Genomic DNA, 20,825 nt, shown 5'->3' with positions numbered 1-20,825 from the left:
TTATTATTAATTCCAGTTGTGGCATTTACAGGTGAGTGTGTAGTCTTAGGTGAATTTTAATATCTTCTCCTGGTCGGGATTAAATTTGACACAATCGTGAGGGTGCAATATATTATGTAAGTGATTCCCTTAATGTATACTATATATAATAATATGCACTTTTCTTTTCTATCCTCCCAGACCTTTCAGATGCAAATCATGATTGTGGTTTCTGAAACTGGATGTTCTGGTTGATCAGTCGTATGTAAGTAATTGACAGAGTGGTGGAGTACGGACCTGCTGAACTCATTGCTGCTCAGTGTCATTAAAGCCCTCTGTTGCCTTCATGGACTGGATATTACCAGGTCAGGCAGAGGGAGCATCCTCTGGGACTAAACATACTGTACCATCTGTACTAGCACAGGTTCACCAGGTTCACCAGGTAATAATAAAACAGAGACAAGGACTAAATAACATGTGAAATAACTCATTAATAATGACCGTGTTTGCAGACCCCTATTACAGTATACACTGCAATATTTAGAAATTAAAAAAACGTATACAATTCAACCAGAAGCTTTTATTATCTTGGAGTACCTTATCTAAGTCTGTGAAATCAGTCATAAATGCATGCTCAATATATCTACATATCTAAAACAGTTTTTAAATAAATATTTTATTTCTGTTATTGGACTTTACATGTATAAAGCAAACATTATGTTACAGTTGTATCAAAAAGTGTAAAATATTGATGTTACATCAGTAACAAATGTAATGAAAAAAAACTTAGTTCATCTTACTTTCCCTGATAGTAGGAAAACTTATTTTCAGCAGATGAAAATATCAATAAAAAAACAGCTTAAGTAACTTAAGTTATTAAACAATACAAAAGTAGAAACGTTCAGATTTTTTGTAAAAAGCCTTTTCATTGAAGTTACATATACAGTTCACATGGTTTAGGATCATATTAAGCTCAATCAGGCACACTTCAGTCTTCCCTCTTGCTGGACCCAGAGAAACAAGAAACCCAGATGACTCTGCAGAACCAGTGACATTTGCAAACATTTCTTTTTTTGTAGCAAAGCCTCAAGTCTTCTAGGCAGTGTCTGCTCTTCTAATGTGAGTGAAAACATATAACAGGGCAGTTGTGAAGCCTTCACATAACATTGGCAAGAGTGATTTAAAGTGCTGGCCAATTTGTGTTCTCATTTTAGTGCAAGCGGCTGGATATGATACTTCATGTGTTGGATATTAAACACATATGCTTTTAAAAAAAAAAAAAAACAGAAATAAAACTGTAAATGAAGAATAAATGCTGGAATTTCTCATGTAAAGTATATCCCAAGCCTTCATTTCCCACAAATGAGTACAACTAAAGTCTGATAATGTCTTGCGGCCTTGAAGTCAAAGCAACGTTGCCTAATTATTACTTAGAAACCAGGATTTGAGAAGTTTTGAATGTCCTTACTTTCCTTTGAGATGGGGCTGTGGTTGTACTGTATATATATATATATATATATATATATTCTGCTATTCAATTATACTCCTGATTAGAACAGCATGTGAACAAAATCCCTAACAGTGTAAAAGCACTGGTATAATGTTTTGTACAGTTGCATTTCAAAGAAGTTTTAGTTATTTACTGCCTTAAAATCTACATATAAGATGGTCTTGTTTGGAAAAAAATAAAATCCAAATCTGACAGCTTGGAATGGACAGTTCCTGTATAAATAAGGTCTATACATATTGTTCTGCTTCCCCTTCATTGGAAATGGTAACAGCCCCGTCACCACTGCTCATTTCAATTTCTTTTGCAGCTGTATTTTCAGGAAGTGATGCAAGATCCTTAAACACATCTACATAATGGCCGAACCCAGGGCCCCAGTTCAACAGATTGTCCCAACTGAAACTCCCAGCTTGCTGCCCTAGCTTATGGGGTAATGTATAATTTTCAGCAGTAGACGCCTGCGTGCTACCTGGGCCTCCCTCTGCTCGGCGGTACCTTCTTTGCTTCAGCCTAGTGCCGTAGTCTTCGTCATCTGCATCCGACTCGTTGACCTGGGACAGCTTGGGCATTCTTGATGAGTAGGCCATTGGCTTCTCCCTGTCGTACTCCATCTCGGAGCAGGTGAAGGAGTCATGCGAGTCGCTCTCAGAGGACGACTCTGGGGCTGGAATCCCATCCGCTGGATTCCTGATCCTAGACAGCGGCCTCCTGCAGTCCTCCTCTGAGGAAGACCTCCCATGGTCGGCACTGCAGATGCTGGGGTTCCTTGGCCGAGGGGTGTTGAGCCTCTCAACCTCCTCTATGGAGAGACCAACCGGAGGCCCCGTCTCAAGAGGGATCTGCTCTATCTGCTGCTTAAGCCGACTCCCTGGTCGGGAGCCATGACCCGCCATTGTCTGGGGACTTTTGCTTCTCCTTCCCAGCCGGGTGGCATAGTTGAAAATGCCTGGCTGGCACGATGCTTCATTGTGAAAGTCCAAAGGACTTCCCTCCCTCCTGGAGAGTTGCAGCTCTCTAGCTGGACTGTTACGGTAGAATGAGGAGGGTTTGGAGAAAGGGGCTGGGCTGGGCCGGGACAGAGGGTTCGGGGTAGGGCACGTGGCATGGCTTAAAGGGGCTGATCTAAGTCCTTGGCTGTAAGAAGGCTGGTATGTGTAACTGCTTGCTCCCAAGGGTAAAGGAGACTGCCTTGCAAATCCTAGTGGGCTGTGCCTTTGGATAGAGAATTTAGGTGTGTGACTCCGAAATTGTTTATAGTGCTGAATGATATCTGCATCTGAAGGGGCTATGCTGCTAGCATTGTCTATATCATAATGCTCTATATCAGCTTCCAGGTCCACGCAAGGAGCGCTGGGTATGGTCTCTGTGTTGACAGGAATATCTGTCTCATCGTATATTAGGTAAGGGTTCTCCCTTTCAATTATGTCAGGTTTGGGGTTCCCTTCAGGCTGTTTCCTGACTGTCATATCATCCCCATAAGGAGGGATGTTATCTGGATCATCAAAAGCCACATTCTCACTCCCTTTTTTCTTCTTCTCTTTTGTTTTTTTCTCTTCCTTTGGATCTTTAGTCTTCTTGCCCCTGCAGTGGTTACACAAGATCAAGCTCAAGACCACGAGAGCGAGAACGGTAGCACAGCTCCCGACAATGGCTGGGACTGCCCATATCGGTAAGGACATTGCTTCTGCCGGTGGACTAGTACAGACAAAGGCTCCATTAGTCCCTATTTTACAAAGAGTTCCCTGGGGACACTGTACATCCAGGCACGCCACCAAAATCTCACAGGTCTTTCCTGTGTAAAACTGCGGGCAAGTGCAAGCGAATCCCGATGGAGCATTTGGTTCACAGCTGCCTCCATTCTGACAAGGGTTCGAGGTGCAACCTCCCGGGGGCACACACTCATAGGCGTACCACTGATTGACACACATCAGGCCTCCCCAGCATGGACTGCTTGCACACACATCTGGACCTCGGCAGCCAATCTTGACAGAAGGATGAGTTTTCGATATTGTAACAGCACTGTGCTTTCCACTGAAAGGCAGGTTTTCTCCATTGTATTTCATGTAAGCAAAGCAGCCATCAAAGCCTGGAAGAAATAAAAACAAACAAGTCAGGAAAACAGGAAGGATTACAGAGTGCTTGCCTGTAAACAATGGCTAACAAAAGATTTGAAGTACATAGCTACTTGCATGTGTGTGAAGCTGAATCAATTTAGGCCACATATTTACTAAAACACCTTACACATGTAAAAGTCATTGAGCTTCCAAAGAAGGAGGACTTCTGTCTGTTAACTGAGTTTCCTGCTTCCACTCTTGCAAAAGTAAGCGCTGGATAACTGATAAGTCATGAAAGCCTGTTATACTCATGGTAACTTAAAGCCAATATATTGCAAACTTTAAAAACTGAAACTTTTGGCCTGAAGCAGTGGTCTATTAAATCAAAAATATACTTTACTAATCTCGCAATCGACAGTAAATAATGATCTATTACATAACAGAATTATTCTGTTTTATCACCCTAACCCATATTCACAGGCCTTTCCAGGAAACAAGAGCTAATCATCAGCTATTACCATAATAGGTACTCTGTATTTACCTTTTCTATTGCCTGGTTAATATGAAGCATATCTTTAAAACAAAACCTGCTGCTGTAATAGTTAAGAGATGGTGGTGTAAACTGTTCATTAAGTCATTTTTACCACCAAACCATTTCAAAGCAAAGACATTTCCTGTCATTGACTATGCAGGCAAATACGGTACCCTGTCTAAGTTCAATGCATTATATACAAAGTTGAAGCTGCTGATGTTTTTGTTGCACAGAGCAACAGTTTACATAGCAAAATGAAATGGGCTCCTGACAAAGCGAGTGGTATATAAAATCCCAATATGCCACCAAGAGCCCCATAACCAGAGGAACGTGGTCTCAATTTATCAAAGTATTTTAGTCCAGTGGTCAATTTGCTATTTATTTTTAAGGAAACATACCACAAACATAGTCAGAAAAAAGGTTTTGCATGTAAAATGGTCACTATTATTTTTATTTTTTTTTCCTTTCACAAAAATGATAAACTGGAGTAAAAAGCTTTGATACAGAGGGGTCCATGTAACTCAACATGTTGGGTTATACAAGGCCAAATGGTCACATGGTGACTATGAACAGCATATAAACCCTGCTTACCCACTGCGTTCTTATGGCCTGTTATATGTAACGTTCTGAATGCTGCACAGCAAGAGAGAGCACCAAACCTGCCCTCCGAATCACGGTAAATTGAGGAGCCACAGAGATTTCTTCTAGTGAATGTATCTATTGAGACTTCAATATACCCACCTAATCTAGAGCTTTGCTGGGATTGCCCTTCTGGGATTCCCCCCAGTGAAAGTGTGAGAACGTTGAGTCCTCCGAAGTCCTGAGTGTTGTGATTGATCTCTCTCTTGTAGGTCCCATCTATAAGAATGACTGTAAGCGAAGCATTCTTAGCGATCTGAAGCGTGTGCCACTGGCCATCGGACACAGACAGCTCAGGAATGGTTCTCTCCACCTTTCCTCCAACCCCAGCGTCTGAGGTATAATGCACCTTCCCATTCTTCACCTTTACAAGACAAGCACAGATGTTTTCAGTATAACACCCTTGTACATGTTTCATGAGAACGCATGCGTGTTTCATACAGGTGTGAGTTATACACAAGGTGTGCAGTATTACTGTTCCTTTTTAGTGTTTGTGATAGGGTTGCATGACAGAGGTGCATGTTTTACAAGGGATATAAGACACTGTACACAGAGGGTGCACGTCACTCTGAAAATGAAGTATTTACCTAATTGTGTATCATTAGTAGGGCTAGGAGTTTGTCACGGAAAATTTGGACGTAAATCAAGGAGCAGTCACGGTCAATGCGTTCAAAATCACGGAGAAAATGACTGAGGGAGAATAAAGTCACGGGGATAAAATAAAAATAATGAACTCTCTTTAAGAATATTGTGGCGCCTGGTGCGCACAGGTTCAGCAAAGAAGGACGAGACAAGCAAATGGAATTTCAATGTGTTGCTTTTTATTTGCTCTGCAACAGTGACTACTAACTAACAGTAGGATTCATAAGCACTGAACTAAGCAGATAATAAAGACGGAAACAGGGGAAAGGGTAAGCAGACGGGAAGCGTAACGCACTTTGGGTACCCACATGAGGTTAACACAAAGAGAGTGTGGGGCTGACAAGAGACATGTACATTAAATTAAGTGCAAATGTACAACAATTAAACAACATGTGGAACAATAATTTAAATTAAAAAGAGAAAACTGTTCAGTGTATGTCCCGCAGCGAATGCTGGCAGTTAGTATAGTACACACACACTGAATTTATGAACTGTTAACATAACTTTCAAGAAGTATTCAATCAAAGAGCTTAGTTTCTTCTCCAAAAAAAAACAAAAAACAGGGACAGCAAAAATTCAATTATAAAAAGAAAACTTGCAGTCTATCTCTCTTTGTGAAAATAAAAAGTTCAAAAACAATGTCTCTGTGCTCTTGTTTTTTGTATTTTTCTTTTCGCATTTTATTCTGCTACAGCATGTTGTATGTTGACAGGTTTGTTGGCTTGATGGCTGCCGGTTTTCCCTAAGAACATTGTGGTAGAGAGAACATGTCCTCATTTTTGTGTCAAGGGCGGCAACGGCTCCTGAGCAAAGTACGGTGTCGGAGCTAAAATATGTAATTATTTATTCAAATTAATAAACGAACAGCGCGCTTATTAAAACAATGTGCAATTTAATGTTAATGAGATAAACACTTTCCAACAAAATCACATACAGATGGAACACAATTTACTGACATTCAGCAAAAATCCGTGACGGAATCTGTGACACCCGTGACCACCATGACAAAATCCCAGCCCTAATCATTAGTGTTAAAGTTACATTATTTACTACTGGATAGAGATACCTTTAAGCTGATGGAAATGCATGCAATAAAATAAATATAGTTCTTCAAATTAATTCTGACATTAAGGGAATGGAGTCACTAGGAAAATATGTTGCTGCTTGTTTTAGCAACCACAACATACTTCTGCACATACTGAATACATTCTAAAACGATCTTTCTTTTTGGAGATCCTTTGCAAAATGTCATTTAATGGTGGTATGTGCTGACTGACGAATTAACCAAAAGATTGTATGGATGCATATAACATGAGGCTGTGCAATCCCAACCATATTTTGCATAGCAAACCATTTTTTCCATTATTACTATATTGACAACAGAACTGGCAGAAGGCACAGGTGTTGTTGTCCATCCATCAACAGTCCAAAGCACCTTTGACCATTGTTCCATAGTCCAGTTTCTGTGTTCTTGTGCATATGTTTAGCCTTTTAGTCTTGTTCCCCTTTCTTAACAGAGGTATTCTTACTGCAACACATCCTTTAAGCCTTATTTCAAGAGTGACCTTCGTACTGTTGATTTGATGGACAACAACACCATTGCATACAGTTTAACTTCACTATAACGAACCCTTCTTATAACGAACCCCCCTTTTTAACAATCCAAGAACTTGGATGGGCCAAATGGCTTCCTCACATTTGTAAACTTTCTTAACTGTTTTTTTCAATGGAAATTAGCCCTATTACAACGATCACTTTTACAAAATCTACCCGGATAAAACGATCTCAGTAGTGACTGACACTGAACTTTCTCCAGTGTGAATGTGTTATTCTCTCAGTGAAAACAAAGACCTTGGTAGGCTAATTCAAAGATAAAAGGGGGGGTCGTTATAATGAAGTTAGACTGTATACATTTAAATTCAAGTTTTTTTTTAAGTTACCTAAAGCCAAACCCACTGACCCCAGTGGGAAGTGGTATAAGGCTATCTGGGAAATTGATCTGTACATTACATATTCTGCGACCTGTCATGATATTTATTGGGTATGATATTATTTCTTCAGGCCTTACAGAAGTTATATTCTAGAGTCTAGAGACCTTCCAGTCCCCAGGAAATGACTGGGAAAAAGAGATGAATGAGTTTTCTGCTTCTGGAAAAATGCCCAGCATTAGACAAGTCTCTAATACTATAAAATGAAAGAGCATGGGGTACGGAAGAGGTGATTAGGACACACAAACCACAGCCGTCCAATCAAGTCAACTGAACTGTGCAGCCGTCCAATCAAATCAACTGAACTGTGCCTGTAATCTTACCTTCGCAGTTGTGTAATTGCTGCTTTCCTGAACATGAAATAAAATGCCATTTTTGCTTCTTGTTCTAAATTTCATGTCCAGCCTGTTCAGGCTCATTGGGTCATGGCTGGTGCCTCTTAAGCTCTGGCTGAGCATGAAATCACGTCTCTTATTCTGCTTCATGGAGTAATCCAGGCGTCCATTGCCATCAAGGGACAACGCAGTGTCGGCAGTCATGTCTGAAAGATGCAACACACAGAGATGATCAAACCGCATATTCTAGTTAATTTATTAAATTTTTTTAGGGTTATAGATGTTTTGAGCCAAGGTATGGCACTCTTTGTTTTTAATTTTAATTAATCTTATGGGAAATTGAGCGTAACGAGTAAGATGCAGAGGGCTTAAAAGTAGAATTCATTATCTGGTCACCAGAAGGCTGCAGTATTTGGTTAAATGGTTAAGACTAAGTCGGGGCCCTTGGGCCAATCACATTTGGACCTTTTTTTTTAATAGGGATAACTCAAGTATGTTTGCATGAACGTTTCCCCATGTAACAGAATTGTATATAATGCCATCAACTCCCACAGAGATACAGCATAAAAAGGGTGAAAGGAAAGGTACAAAACATGCATGTTTGTCCTGTATTAGTTAACAGACAAACAAATAACCCACTTGAAGCTCACATTTATCACAGTGTTTCCCAGTAAACCCTTCCGTGCATTTACACTGCTGCCAGGACCAGTGGTCCGTACAGGTGCCACCATGCTTACAGAGGTTGCTTGCACAAGCTCCTTCTAGTCTTGGGCATCTAAAAAACAAACAAGGAAGTCAATGAAGTCAATATATTGGCAGTATTCTGTTTGTCCAGATAGCAGAGTGATGGCTCAAGCCATGACTGGAAGCAGGTAGCTGTAAGTTGTAACATTGATAACATGTTTTCCCTTATGCTAAAATATCTATCCATGAATTGCTAATATGAAAACATATTTGATGATCTGTGAAAATGTATCCAAACCTGTCAAGAATTCCATGGGATTCCAAAGCCTGACTTGGTTCGAGAGGACGCCCGTTGACGGCAAACTCCATTACACACCCGACAAAGTCATGAGTGGCCACTTGTCCTTTTCTATGAAGAATAGGGTCTATGGATCTCACCCCTCCGACTGTAAGTCTGTTCGGCTGCACATCTAGAGTCCTATGAAAAATAAATAAATGAGACTGAAAATGTGTATTTAAAGAAAGAAAACAAACATTATACTGTAGTAACTACTGCTGGAAGATATTATACATGCATAACTGTGATTGTTCTATCTAGATATTTGATTTATCTTCATTAATATTACAACATAAATTTAATTTAGCTACATTATAATAAAAATACAAATATAAAGTATTTAAAATGGGTTAATTCTCTGCTCATGTAAGTGTCATTTTCATGTAATCCATGGTTTAACACACTGTCATATCTTCTAAATCAGGGGTAGGCAATCCTGGTCCTGGAGCGCCACAGATACTTCTGATTTTTGTTTTACCCAAGCCCTAATTGATTCAATGATTGGCTTAATTGGTCAGAATTACCATGTGTTCCAGGCATTTAGCAATTGATGATTAAGAGATACCTACAAAACCTGCAGGACTGTGGCACTACCCCTGTTCTGAATTACTACTAGCTTAAAAATAGCACACACGTTATTTCTTACCAGTCGGTATGAACTGCCACATTGCTAACAGTGCAATATCCAGGCTCCTGGTCCTCAGAACACAGGTCCACTGTCAGCGATGCAGCCTGAAATACATATGCAGTGCAAAGTCATTTATATCTTGTCAAAACATGGTATAAATCTGATTTAGTTTTGTATTTTAGCAGTTTTGTTTTGTTAAATAAGCACAAACGGTGAAACGTTAACATGTTATTAAAAGAATATTAACATAATGCACATTGCCAAGGCCTGAAACAATCCTTAGTCTGTGATGCCCTTGAACAAAGCAACTAGAAGTGGCTGTGCTGTAAAAATAGATTGCGCTGCCCCTAATATAGATTTGAAAAGCTGAAGTGCATACTGCGGTACTCATTTCAAATATCTGTGCACCAATGACATCAGACCTGGAACTGCATACTGTATGTCCAATTTAAGAGATGTTCTTCTAGCATTCATAACGTAGAATGATACGTATGTTTCAGTGTTAATAATTTATTAGTTTGAATCTTGGAAGAATTATAGATATATCACTGCTGAAACAAATATACTTGTGGGAAAAGTGTCAGAAATATATTATCCCTGTCTGGCAACATGCAGTATACTTGAGAGGATAAACAGCAAGTTTAAAAGAGAAATCTAAACTTAAGATCCATACGGTGTAATTCATATTGTAACTATTTTTACAGTAGTGCTCGTATCACACCATCTCTATAAAGGTTGCGTTATTCATGAATAAAAGTGAGATGTCTTGATTCCAAAAACCAAACTGGTGTTTACATGATGACAATATGCACTGCTTACACACAATACAGAGCCTGTTAAATATTTATTATTTAAAGTCACGGTACACTAAAGCAATACAGATTAATAAAATAATAACACAGCAACAGTAAATGTAGACAATGTATCAAAACAGACCCATATAAAAAAACAAGAGCATGCTGTAGCAGGGCGGAAGAAAGCCCTGCTGTGTGTGTTTATTGGTTTTAGAACCGCCCCTGTGTATCGTTTGTATTATTTTGTATTTGTTTTAGCATTTAGATTTATTTATTGTTTAGTATTGTTTGGTATTTTCTGTCTGTTCTTTGTAAATACCTTGTGGGAACATGTGACTGTCGGCTTGTGATTGTTAGATTAGCCTGCAGTCACGCGTAATTACTAAACTCGTGCAGATTGTGGCCGAGGGGTAATAGGATAATTAATAGCTAGTTAATCCCTCAGCCATAGTATAAAAGCCTGCAGCTCTCCCTGTTCTGAGTGGAGTGTGGAGTGTTTTGTTGTGTGAAAGAATCTGAAAGTAAACTAAATATAGGAACCGTGAAGGCGATTGCCCAGCCTATATTGTTTAGTGTGCGTGATTTTGTTTTATTTAAAATATTTATTTTGCAACCAGGGTGAGCAACAGAAACCAACTATGTGTACACCAGGGTCCGGTGTGGAGTGGAAGGGAAATGTGAACCCACATTAGTATAAGAATGGTGTGTTAGTGCAGAAGGGTCCTGGAGCGAGACCTCCTTTTTAGTAGCTGTTTGTGGTGTTTGTGGTGTTTTTTAACAGTGTTTTGTTTTGAATGTTTTGTGTTTATTAAAACCTACACTGTTACTACATCAGAATTGTGCAAATATTGTTGAAATGTATCCTTGCAGCAAAAACACATGTAGAGTAGGTGTTGTAAGCCATCTGTATGTTCAATTAGATCCTGTACTGTAGGGCAGATTTTTATTTTATTTATTTAATGCCTGACCTTATGCAAAAATATAAGAACATAAGAAAGTTTACAAACGACAGGAGGCCATTCAGCCCATCATGCTAGTTTGGTTGTTAATAGCTTATTGATCCCAGAATCTCATCAAGCAGCTTCTTGAAGGATCCCAGGGTGTCAGCTTCAACAACATTACTGGGGAGTTGGTTCCGGACCAACTGCATACCATTGCGGCATAGTTAATTGGAATTCAATCCCTAAACATTTCTCAATAATATACAGCACATATTGCAAGATTTAATATAATTTCATTTCTCAATTTTAACTACACATTTTAGCCCATTTTCTTGTGATAGACAATTTCGCTGCTCCATCAAGCGCAGCAGTTAAATCAGAAGGCTTTTCGAAAAGCTTTTGCAGGATCACCTAGCTGACCTGCCTCAGCTCTTTCCAAAGACTGGAGTCATGTTTGTTTTATGATACCTGAGGGAGTTAATGCTTCCGGTACAAGCTGGGTTGTATTTGGTTTGGAGCCCCAATGTGTTAATTTCCTACTGACTAGCTAATATTCATGATACGAAGAGGTGGAATTAGAGTTCTCACTGAAAGTTGTGTACATTTCCATCCTGTCACTCGGCACTATCTCGAAACTGACAATTTAATGATTTTACCAGCTTCCTACAAACTCCCAAAGTGCAGCAGGAAATGGTAGATTTGGAGTCCTGTAGGGGACTTAGATTATATATATTTTGATGTGCTGGTGATTTTTTTTTTTTTTTCTAGAGCAGAGGAGGCCTGAAGAAAGAGTTGATTCTTGTGTTGTGCGGCTGAAACAGCTAGTGTGAAATGTAAAAGTGAACTTGCACATTTACAAATGGAGAAAGCTGAAAACACAATTGCCAGCTTTAACTACAGTGTGAAGGACAACAGACACAACTGATGTCAAATAGCCATTTCCATGTTGGGTTAGTCATCAAAGTTTAAGGGAGAATTGCTGAGTTATAACTTTTTTTCATTTTTTTTTTTTTTTAAATACATTACTTTGTCTAGACATATATCAAGGACCACCATAATACATAAAATGTTTAACTCGCAGCTAACAGTACCAAATCCCACCATTATGAAAGTAAACCTGCGTTCTTTTAATGATAGTGGCTTACATACTTTTTAATGACATTGAACACTCAGGAACAGCAAAATATGGATTTAAACAGAGAATAATTCTCCATATCACTCACCATGCCAGCCCTCCTAGCAATGACAGTGTGGAACTGCCCATCAGAAACATGTTTCATTGCCATTAATTTGTAGGCTCCACTTCCTAAGTTAAATGAGAATCTAATCCTTCCTTCGAATATCTCCAAAGCCAGAAACTCAGCCTTGTCTCCTGTCTGGTTGTCGTGGTTGTACATTAGAAGGGCATTGTTCTTGATGGTTGAAAACTTGATGTAGATGTAGTTATTGTTGGGATCCAAACTGGGAAATTCCATGTAGGACAGCTCCTCGAAACCATAGCTGTTTAGTTCACAGTGTTTGCCAAAGACACCTATGCAAAGTAAGAATGTATTAAAATCAAGTAAATCATGATGACACTGTGCGTTTTCTATTACACTTTAAAACTGATTAATTACTGTGGAGCTACAAGAATTTATTATATACTGATCATCCAAAACAAAAAATCAAAATATATTAAAATCACATATGTTTTGTCAGGTACCATCCTATATTATACTAAATCAAGAACAAGGAAAACCAACAAAAACGTATTTCAGTTTTCTCATTCACGATCAATTCGCTTGGAAATAGGTCGTTTTAAGAATTGTGGGGTTTTGGTAATAGTTGTTGGTCAATATATTTTAATTTTGGCTCTACAGTATTAGCTTAATACACACAAAATTCCACATGCAAAACTACTTTTTGTTTATGTATCTTACAGGATGAAAGACAATGAACAAAATAGACAAGACAATGGGCAAACTATAAAGCCATTGGAACAAAAGGAACATTTTAGGCAGTCCAATTAATACAAACGGAACATTCTAAACAGATCAAACAGAACATGGAGCGGTGTTCCATCAGTTTAGGGTTATCTGACTTCATCAAGCGTGTCTGTAACTTCCTAACAATGGTAAATGATTACTTTTGGCAACAGTTTCAAATGATTAAAGTATCACTGGATTAATATTGCCACTTACCAAATGGACAATAACAGTGATATCCATCCACACCATTCTGACAGGACCCCCCATTAAAACAAGGGTTACATTCACAGTAATTGATGGCAGAATCACATGTTTTTCCTAGGTTCATAAAAAGAAAAACACTAATTAAAATTACAAATAGGGCGTAAGGTATAAAAGAAAAATTATAATACTAAAATTGAGTCTGACTAAATTGAAACAAGTTATTATGTACTGGCCACATGTTACCAAAGTATGATGCAGAAAGCAATTGCAAAATTATTATATTAGCAGACAAACTAAATAGAGTTTAAAGGAATCCTTATTCCCACAGACTTGTGCTGGAACACCTCTTAAAGTAAAACAACAAGATGAAAAACGCTAGTGATCTTGAAAAACATTTTACGATGGCAGCAGTATACTTTGGTAAAGTATGTAAACACAGCACATACACACATGGAATGCAAGATGTTCCAGTGCTGGGATTATTTTTACAAAATCAAGACTCTACAACTTAAAACAAATAACTTAATGAAGGTATAATTCCTTTACCATAACAGCGCAGGCAAAACAGGAAAGAAAGAGTTCATAGGGAGGGCATGCAAACTACTGTAAGTCAAAACTAGAAAGGCCAGTGACCATCCTTAATGGACATAATGATAAAAGACTGCAAAGACTTAATGGTGTGGTGCTGAGGTAATCTCTCTTTATAATTCCATTCAGAACTAAAGATAATTGCCTCAGTAACATGAAGTAAAAAGCAGCTGACCAAATAGAATCAATCAACAATTCAAATTCGTTGAAAATGCTCTCGTTTTTTCCCTTTCTTTTAAAGACAGTAAGACAGTGACTAATGACAGTTAAAATGTTGATGTTATTTTAAAATATATATATATATATTAGGATCAAAGTTGTAGGATAAATGCGATACCATGTGTTCGAAGCTGTGGTTATTATTTTAAGTAAAATATACCTCTAGGCCAAATTTATTATGAAATAATTGCATAAATGCTTGTATGCTCTATTTAACAAATTTCACTTGACCCACTTGAAACTTTTTTCCATTTTGCAAACAAGCCCAGGTTTAGCAGTTTCGCTGACCCTGCTGCTGACAGAATGTTAAACATGTTTATCAGCAGGTTTTAAAGTCAGAACCTGCTGTCGTACTTTATATAGAATGATATAGCTTGTGTTGGATTTGCACTGTGACCTCTAATACCATACCTGCCAATGCTGGTAACATGTTAATAGTTTACACACCAACAGGAAGATAGAAAGATCACCTTTTACAATCACTAAATAGTAGTGCTGGGACAAACACAGGATTTTCATGTTCGGATATTCGCTCATAATTTAAATATTCGTTCGGATATTCGTTCATTTTCAAAAAGTAATAAAAGCCATTATATTGCTCTGAACGCAGACAGAGAAAACATAGCAGCAGGGGCGGGAAGCGTGGCTGTGGCCTGTGGCCCGTGTGTGTGCCTTTATTTTACAGTTACAATATGTAACACGTTTAAATTGAAAAATGTCCCAGGGGTAAAGAGTAAGTTGTGTAGGCCTTACTTTACCCCAGTGAATTATCTACAAAACAAAGGATGCCAAATAGCAGCTCAAGTTGTTTTGTTTATTCCCAAAACAAACAGTACATAATGTTGACACCGCATTTTATTAATTTTTCTTTTTTCTCATTCCTTGCCATTGCCGTTTCTTCACAGTAAACAGTGGCCATTGACACGTTTTCATAAAGTAAAGGTAAAGGTTTACTTGTGCCTTTTTGTAGCTGAACAAGCAAACGAAAACTGAAATTTAACTAAATTAAACACTTTAAATAAAACAAACGTGGAAATGGCATTGTAAAGTGAAGGGGGAAAAAAACACCATTTTGGATCTCATTTATTACATTCCTGTGACAGAAATTGTTTTGGTTGTAAATCTCCCTCCCGACCTGTGAGGGCACTAAGCAGCGAAAGTAGAGTTCTTTGGACAGGCTGGCCTGACAGTTCTTTCCCCGGGCTGGGAAGTCGGTCAGTCTGGAAGAAGGCGAGACTTTGTTGCAGGAACGTATTGACCCGGAAGGGAAACGACGTAGCAGCTGCAGATAATAGAGACAGCTGCACTTGTTTACCAAGGGGTCATGCGTGATAGCATAAAAGGGGACTGTGAGAGACCCCGAAAGGATTGTGACCAGCATCGTGTATGTTTTTTGTTTATTTGTTCTGTCTGTTAGTAATTGTCTTGTTTTGTTAATCACCAGATGGCTAACACGTTTCCGGAGCTGTCGCCTTGGGCCAGCACAAAGCCGGAACAACACTTCACCACTGTCAAGAAATAAACTGTATCACCCACCACGAGCACTACAGCACACACCCAGGACTGGTGACCGTGTTAGTATATTGTGGGATGGATATTCGTGTTTATTATTTGGGACTGTAACCCTGTTGTTATTTACTCCGTGCACTACACATCTACACATTGTTGTGTGTTGCCGGGGATTATTATTTGGTCACCAGCACAAGCATTAAAGCAGCACAATGTGTTTTTGTCCCAGATGGTTTTCCATAGAGATCACTATGTGTGCGCACACATAATCTCCTTTGTTTACTTTTTGCTGTCTAAAACATTTAAATAGAGGCTCAAGAGCTCCTGTGTTGATCCTGTTATATATATATATATATATATATATATATATATATATATATATATATATATATATATATATATATATATTCATCTCACATATCAGAGCTCTTTTTCATTTGCCATTTTTCGAAACTGTCGCACAAATTCTGGTGAGGCGGTAAATAAGTGCAAGGTGTTTTTGTCATTTGCAATGAATATACGAACATCTGATTTTTGTATCCGAATACATGTCAAAAACTATTTGTTCGATTCGTCCGATATTTTCCCCAGCACTACTAAATAGCAAACAGAAGTTGATGGGTTTTAGGGTCTAACCAGTATCATCTTTTCTAGCATGCCAGCAGTGGTTTGGTTGCATTTTGACTTTTTATATAAAGCAATACCTGAATATCCAGCTTTGCACACACAGCTGAAACCTGCTGGGAAGTTCTGGCAAAGAGCGCCATTCTTGCAAGGGTTTGATAGACATTCATTGACATCCCTCTCACAAGCCATTCCAGTAAATCCATTAGGGCAGCTGCAGGAAAACCCTCCAACTAGATTGTGACAAGTCCCACTATTGTGGCAGGGAGATGGAAGGCACTCATCAATGTCAGTCTCACACAGCTTTCCCGCATAACCTGGCAAGCAGTTGCAAACATATGGTTGCAGAGGCTGGTTTGATACCAGGATCACAGGGACACTCTCCTCACTCTTCAGCAGAGGACTTACGCAAAGGCGTTTCTCGCAGCTTCCTCCATTCTGACAAGGACTGTGTGTACAAGGGTCATGGTCTACCGAGTCTATGAGCACTCCACTCTGCCTATAAAGGATGTCTTTTATACTTTGAAAGAAGGTGGCGACTCCACTGGGGTTTACGTACTGGTTGTGGCTGCGTTTCACAGCAGCTGTTAGGAAGGTTTTGTTATCCTGTTCAAATGCCCCATACAGCTGCACAGCGGTCCCCAGGCCAGCTAGCTGGGAGTTTGAGATTCGCAAGAAGCTGAGGTAGTGATTGGTAAGAAAGTCGCTAACATGCTCTACCTGGAGACGAAGAACAATACTGTTATCAATAGTAACGTTATTGAATCCAACGAAGAAAACTCTGACGTTGTTGGTGACTGCCCCATGTAGCCCATCACTGCTACGAACTGTTAAATCAAACGCCCCATCAGAAGATCTTGACTGGGAATTTAAATCGCAGGTATCTGCTGAGATAGTGAACAGGCTTGTAACGCTTGATACAAGAGAGCAGCGGAAACTGTCGTGCACATCTGGATCTTGTGGCTTAACACTTCCTAGAATTCCACCAGGAAACACGTTTCCAAAATAATGAACAAAGATCTCTACTGTCCTCGACTCTGATGGGTTGTCATTCTGGTCATTAACCTTGACGTGGACTGTTCCAGTGGAAGACATCTGTGGAACTCCAGAGTCCCTGGTCACCACTGACAAGTTGAAGTCACTGATCTGTTCTCTGTCAATCTCTCTGGTTGTGGTCAGTACTCCAGCAGGGCTAACGCTGAAATAGCTAGTAGCAGAACCAGTGCTAAGTAATTTGTATGTAAACGGTCCTTGGTTTGGAGGTAGATCGGGATCTGTAGAGCTAAGTGTCATCACAATGGTTCCTGCACGTTGATTCTCAGACACCTCTCCAGCAGTAGTGACTAGGGTGGGTCCATTATCATTAATATCTTCTAATGTGACTATCAAGCTAGCACTTCCAGTAGCAGAAGGTGACCCGGAATCCATTGCTAATATAGTGAGGTTATAGATGGGTTTGGACTCTCTATCGAGCTCTGCAGCTACTAAAACCTGCCCTGTCTGAGGGTTCATTGTGAATGCACTGTTTTCATTACCAGAGCCAAGGAAATATGAGAATCTGCTCCAGCTGGGCACAGAATCAGAGTCGAAAGCACTGACAAAGGTGATGTGGGTTCCCGGTGGAACGCCCTCACTTATCTGAATGTTGTAAGATTCTAAGCTGAAAACTGGGGGATCATTAGCATCCAGAATAGTGATATTAACAATAACTTCATCTATATCTGCTCCCCTAATGCTTCCCATGTTTTTAGCAAGAACCTTTAATGAGATCTTCTCCTCTTTTTCACGATCAAGAGATCCCGACACATAAATCTGTCCTGACTTTTTATTGATGCTGAATCCTTTCTTTCTGCTTTTCCCAAATATCAAGTAATGGACTTCTCCATCCACTCCAAGGTCTCGATCGCTTGCAAATACTTCCCCGACTACTGTTCCTCCATGAGCAGCTTCGGAGACTTCAAAATAGTACTGCTTTGAAACAAAGCGAGGAACATACTCATTTGCGCCTTTCAACTGTATATTTACGTTAGCAAAGCTGCAACGTTCCTCATCTGGAACATTGAATGCCTTCACAGTTAAATGGTAGCTCTGCCTTGCTTCAAAGTCCAAAAAGCCCTGGGTAGTAATAATGCCAGTATTTGGATCAATGACAAACAAGTCACTATCAGATGACTGAACTGCATAAGCAATGACGGCATTTGGCCCAGAATCTTTATCTGTGGCATTTATTCGTGCAACAGTTGTGCCACTTGGGGCATTTTCAAGTACAACTGGGAAGTATTCATCTGGGTTAAAGAGAGGTGCATTATCATTTACATCAGTGACATGAATGGTAACAGTAGCATAGCCAGTCTTTGCAATCCACCCTCCATCTGTAGCTGTAACTCTCAGTTCATGCGTTTGCTGCTCCTCGTAATCCAATGGCTTAGCTAAACTTAAGGAACCTGACGTACTATTCATTGTGAAAAGGCCTGCCTCATTGCCTGAAGAAAGGCTGTATTTAATGAGCCCATTCATTTCTATGTCTTTGTCTCGTGCTGAAACAGTCCTAATATTTGTCCCAGCTGTAAGGCTCTCCGGTATTGTCACACTGATATGGCTTTGTGAGAACTCTGGGCTGTAACGATTCTCCTCAGTTACAAGAATATGAAGTGTGGCTTGCGATGAGAGTGGAAGGTTGCCTTTGTCTTTAGCTGTAATTTCAACCAGGTAAACCTTGTTCACATCAAACACAAGCGAAGAGGCAACACTGACCCAGCCACTCTGACTGTCCAAATAGAATCTGCTGGAGCTGTTTCCTCCTGTTAGTAAGTACTCAACTTCAGAGTTCAAGCCAAAGTCTTTCTTATCAGAAGCTACAACTCTAATGAGCTTTGTTCCAATCTTCACACTCTTTGTTACAGGTGTGAAGTATTTAGTGATTTCAAACTGTGGTGGGTTGTCGTTGCTGTCCACTATGTTTACAATAACAGTCGTTTCACTCATCAGAGGTATGGCCCCCCTGTCGGACGCAGTTACAATAAAGCTATGCCTGTTGATGTTGATGTTGCTAGCTCCTGTGGAATTCTGGTATTTTAAATGCTGCTTGGTGAAAATCTCTCCAGTGCTAGAATTTATTCTAAAGAATTCGGACTGGGACCTTATAAAATAAAAGATGTGTCCATTAAAGCCATTGTCAGGGTCTGTCGCTGAGACCTGGGTGACCTTTGACCCAACTTCTGTAAGCTCGGGATAATCAAGATAATAAGAAGGGTGGCTGAAACGAGGTGCGTTGTCGTTGACGTCTGTCACAAATATAGTCACATCTGTGCTTACTGTCCATCCTGAATCGTGGGCAGACACTTTGACAATGTAACGCTCCATGTCTTCCCTGTTCAGTGGTCGGCTAATGGTAATGTCTCCTGAATGGGCATTGATGGAGAAAGGAAGGCTTGTGTCAGCTATGGAGTACCTGCTGATGGCATTTGAGCCAGCATCCTCATCTGAAGTGGTGACTTGTGTCACGGTATAACCAACAGGGGCATTTTCAGGTACCTGTGCGCTGAATATTTTGGAAAACCTTGGGGCATTATCATTCACATCCAGCACATAAATAAAAACTTTCACAGTAGTGGCTTTAGGAGGAGAGCCCTTGTCGGCAGCTTTAACAGTTAATACATATTGACCTTCTTTCTCCCTGTCAAGTGGTCTGATGCTTCTGATCTCCCCAGTACCTCTGTTGATACTGAAGCTACTTCCCTTGTTTCCATCAATGATGGCATATTCCACTTGCCCATTGGGTCCATTGTCTTTGTCTGAGGCTGATACAATAATCACTTTCTGAGGAGAAAGATTCTCCAGTATTTCAGCCTTGAAGGGTTCCTGTTCAAAAACTGGATAGTTGTCATTAACATCAATTACGGTTATTTCCACTTTTTCATAGGATGAATAGGGAGGAAAGCCTTGATCCCTGGCTTCAATCCAGAGCACATATTTCTGTATATTTTCAAAATCCAAGGACTGCTTAATGGAGAGCTCTCCTTTCTGCTGGTCAATGTGAAATGCATGGTCAAGGTTACCACTGGCAATGTAGAATGATAAGGGCTCCCCTCTCGTAGAAGACCCTGCGATTGTGGTAACAAGGGTGTCAGAGGCCTGACTTTCAGGAAATATAAAGGTGGTCTGTCCAGGTTTAATCAAAGGGAAATCTTCCCCAGTTACGAATCTCACTGTCACAGTAGTGGTGTCCGATTTGGGATACATCCCACCATCCTTCACATGGACTGTGAAGGTGACCTCAGAACCCTCGGTCAGCATTTCAGTTGCTGTTATGGCCCCACGTACTGGATCAATCTGAAACTTCTCAGAGTTTCTCCCCATCAGGGAATAGTGAAGCCGGCCATTCATTCCTGTATCCTCATCTGTCACTGTGACTGCAAACACGAGCGAACCTTAAAAATAAAACAAATACGAATTATATGCTGAATCGTTGTGGCTGTGTATAATAGATGCATACCAATAATGTCTGGGGCATTTAAATACATTTAATTAAACTATGGCACCCATAGTGTAAAAGAGTTTACTGAAAACCTGGCACTCCATAGGCAGCTTGGGGCCCATGTTGCTAACACTGTTATGTAATAAACACAACCAACTGGTACATTAGCTGTTAGAG

The 20,825-nt window shown here is 39.8% G+C and overlaps 1 protein-coding gene across 1 annotated transcript in view; it reads right to left on the bottom strand.

The window, feature by feature from the left end:
* Window positions 1–1,244: 1,244 nt before the first annotated feature.
* The window catches only part of LOC117409425 (protocadherin Fat 4-like), a 150,766-nt gene continuing 131,185 nt past the window's right edge, over window positions 1,245–20,825 (bottom strand). Inside the window, exons 9-17 of the mRNA XM_034015450.3 lie at window positions 16,252–20,601; window positions 13,241–13,345; window positions 12,284–12,591; window positions 9,344–9,429; window positions 8,659–8,838; window positions 8,327–8,451; window positions 7,665–7,882; window positions 4,814–5,075; window positions 1,245–3,572 (exon numbers count right to left, since the gene is read on the bottom strand). Coding sequence (XP_033871341.3) covers window positions 1,717–3,572; window positions 4,814–5,075; window positions 7,665–7,882; window positions 8,327–8,451; window positions 8,659–8,838; window positions 9,344–9,429; window positions 12,284–12,591; window positions 13,241–13,345; window positions 16,252–20,601 — 7,490 coding nt within the window. The 3' untranslated portion in view covers window positions 1,245–1,716. The remainder of the gene's footprint in view (window positions 3,573–4,813; window positions 5,076–7,664; window positions 7,883–8,326; window positions 8,452–8,658; window positions 8,839–9,343; window positions 9,430–12,283; window positions 12,592–13,240; window positions 13,346–16,251; window positions 20,602–20,825) is intronic.

The sequence above is a fragment of the Acipenser ruthenus genome, chromosome 2 (assembly GCF_902713425.1).
Source record: "Acipenser ruthenus chromosome 2, fAciRut3.2 maternal haplotype, whole genome shotgun sequence".
NCBI lineage: Eukaryota > Metazoa > Chordata > Actinopteri > Acipenseriformes > Acipenseridae > Acipenser > Acipenser ruthenus.
This window is presented reverse-complemented; position numbering and strand designations above follow the sequence as displayed.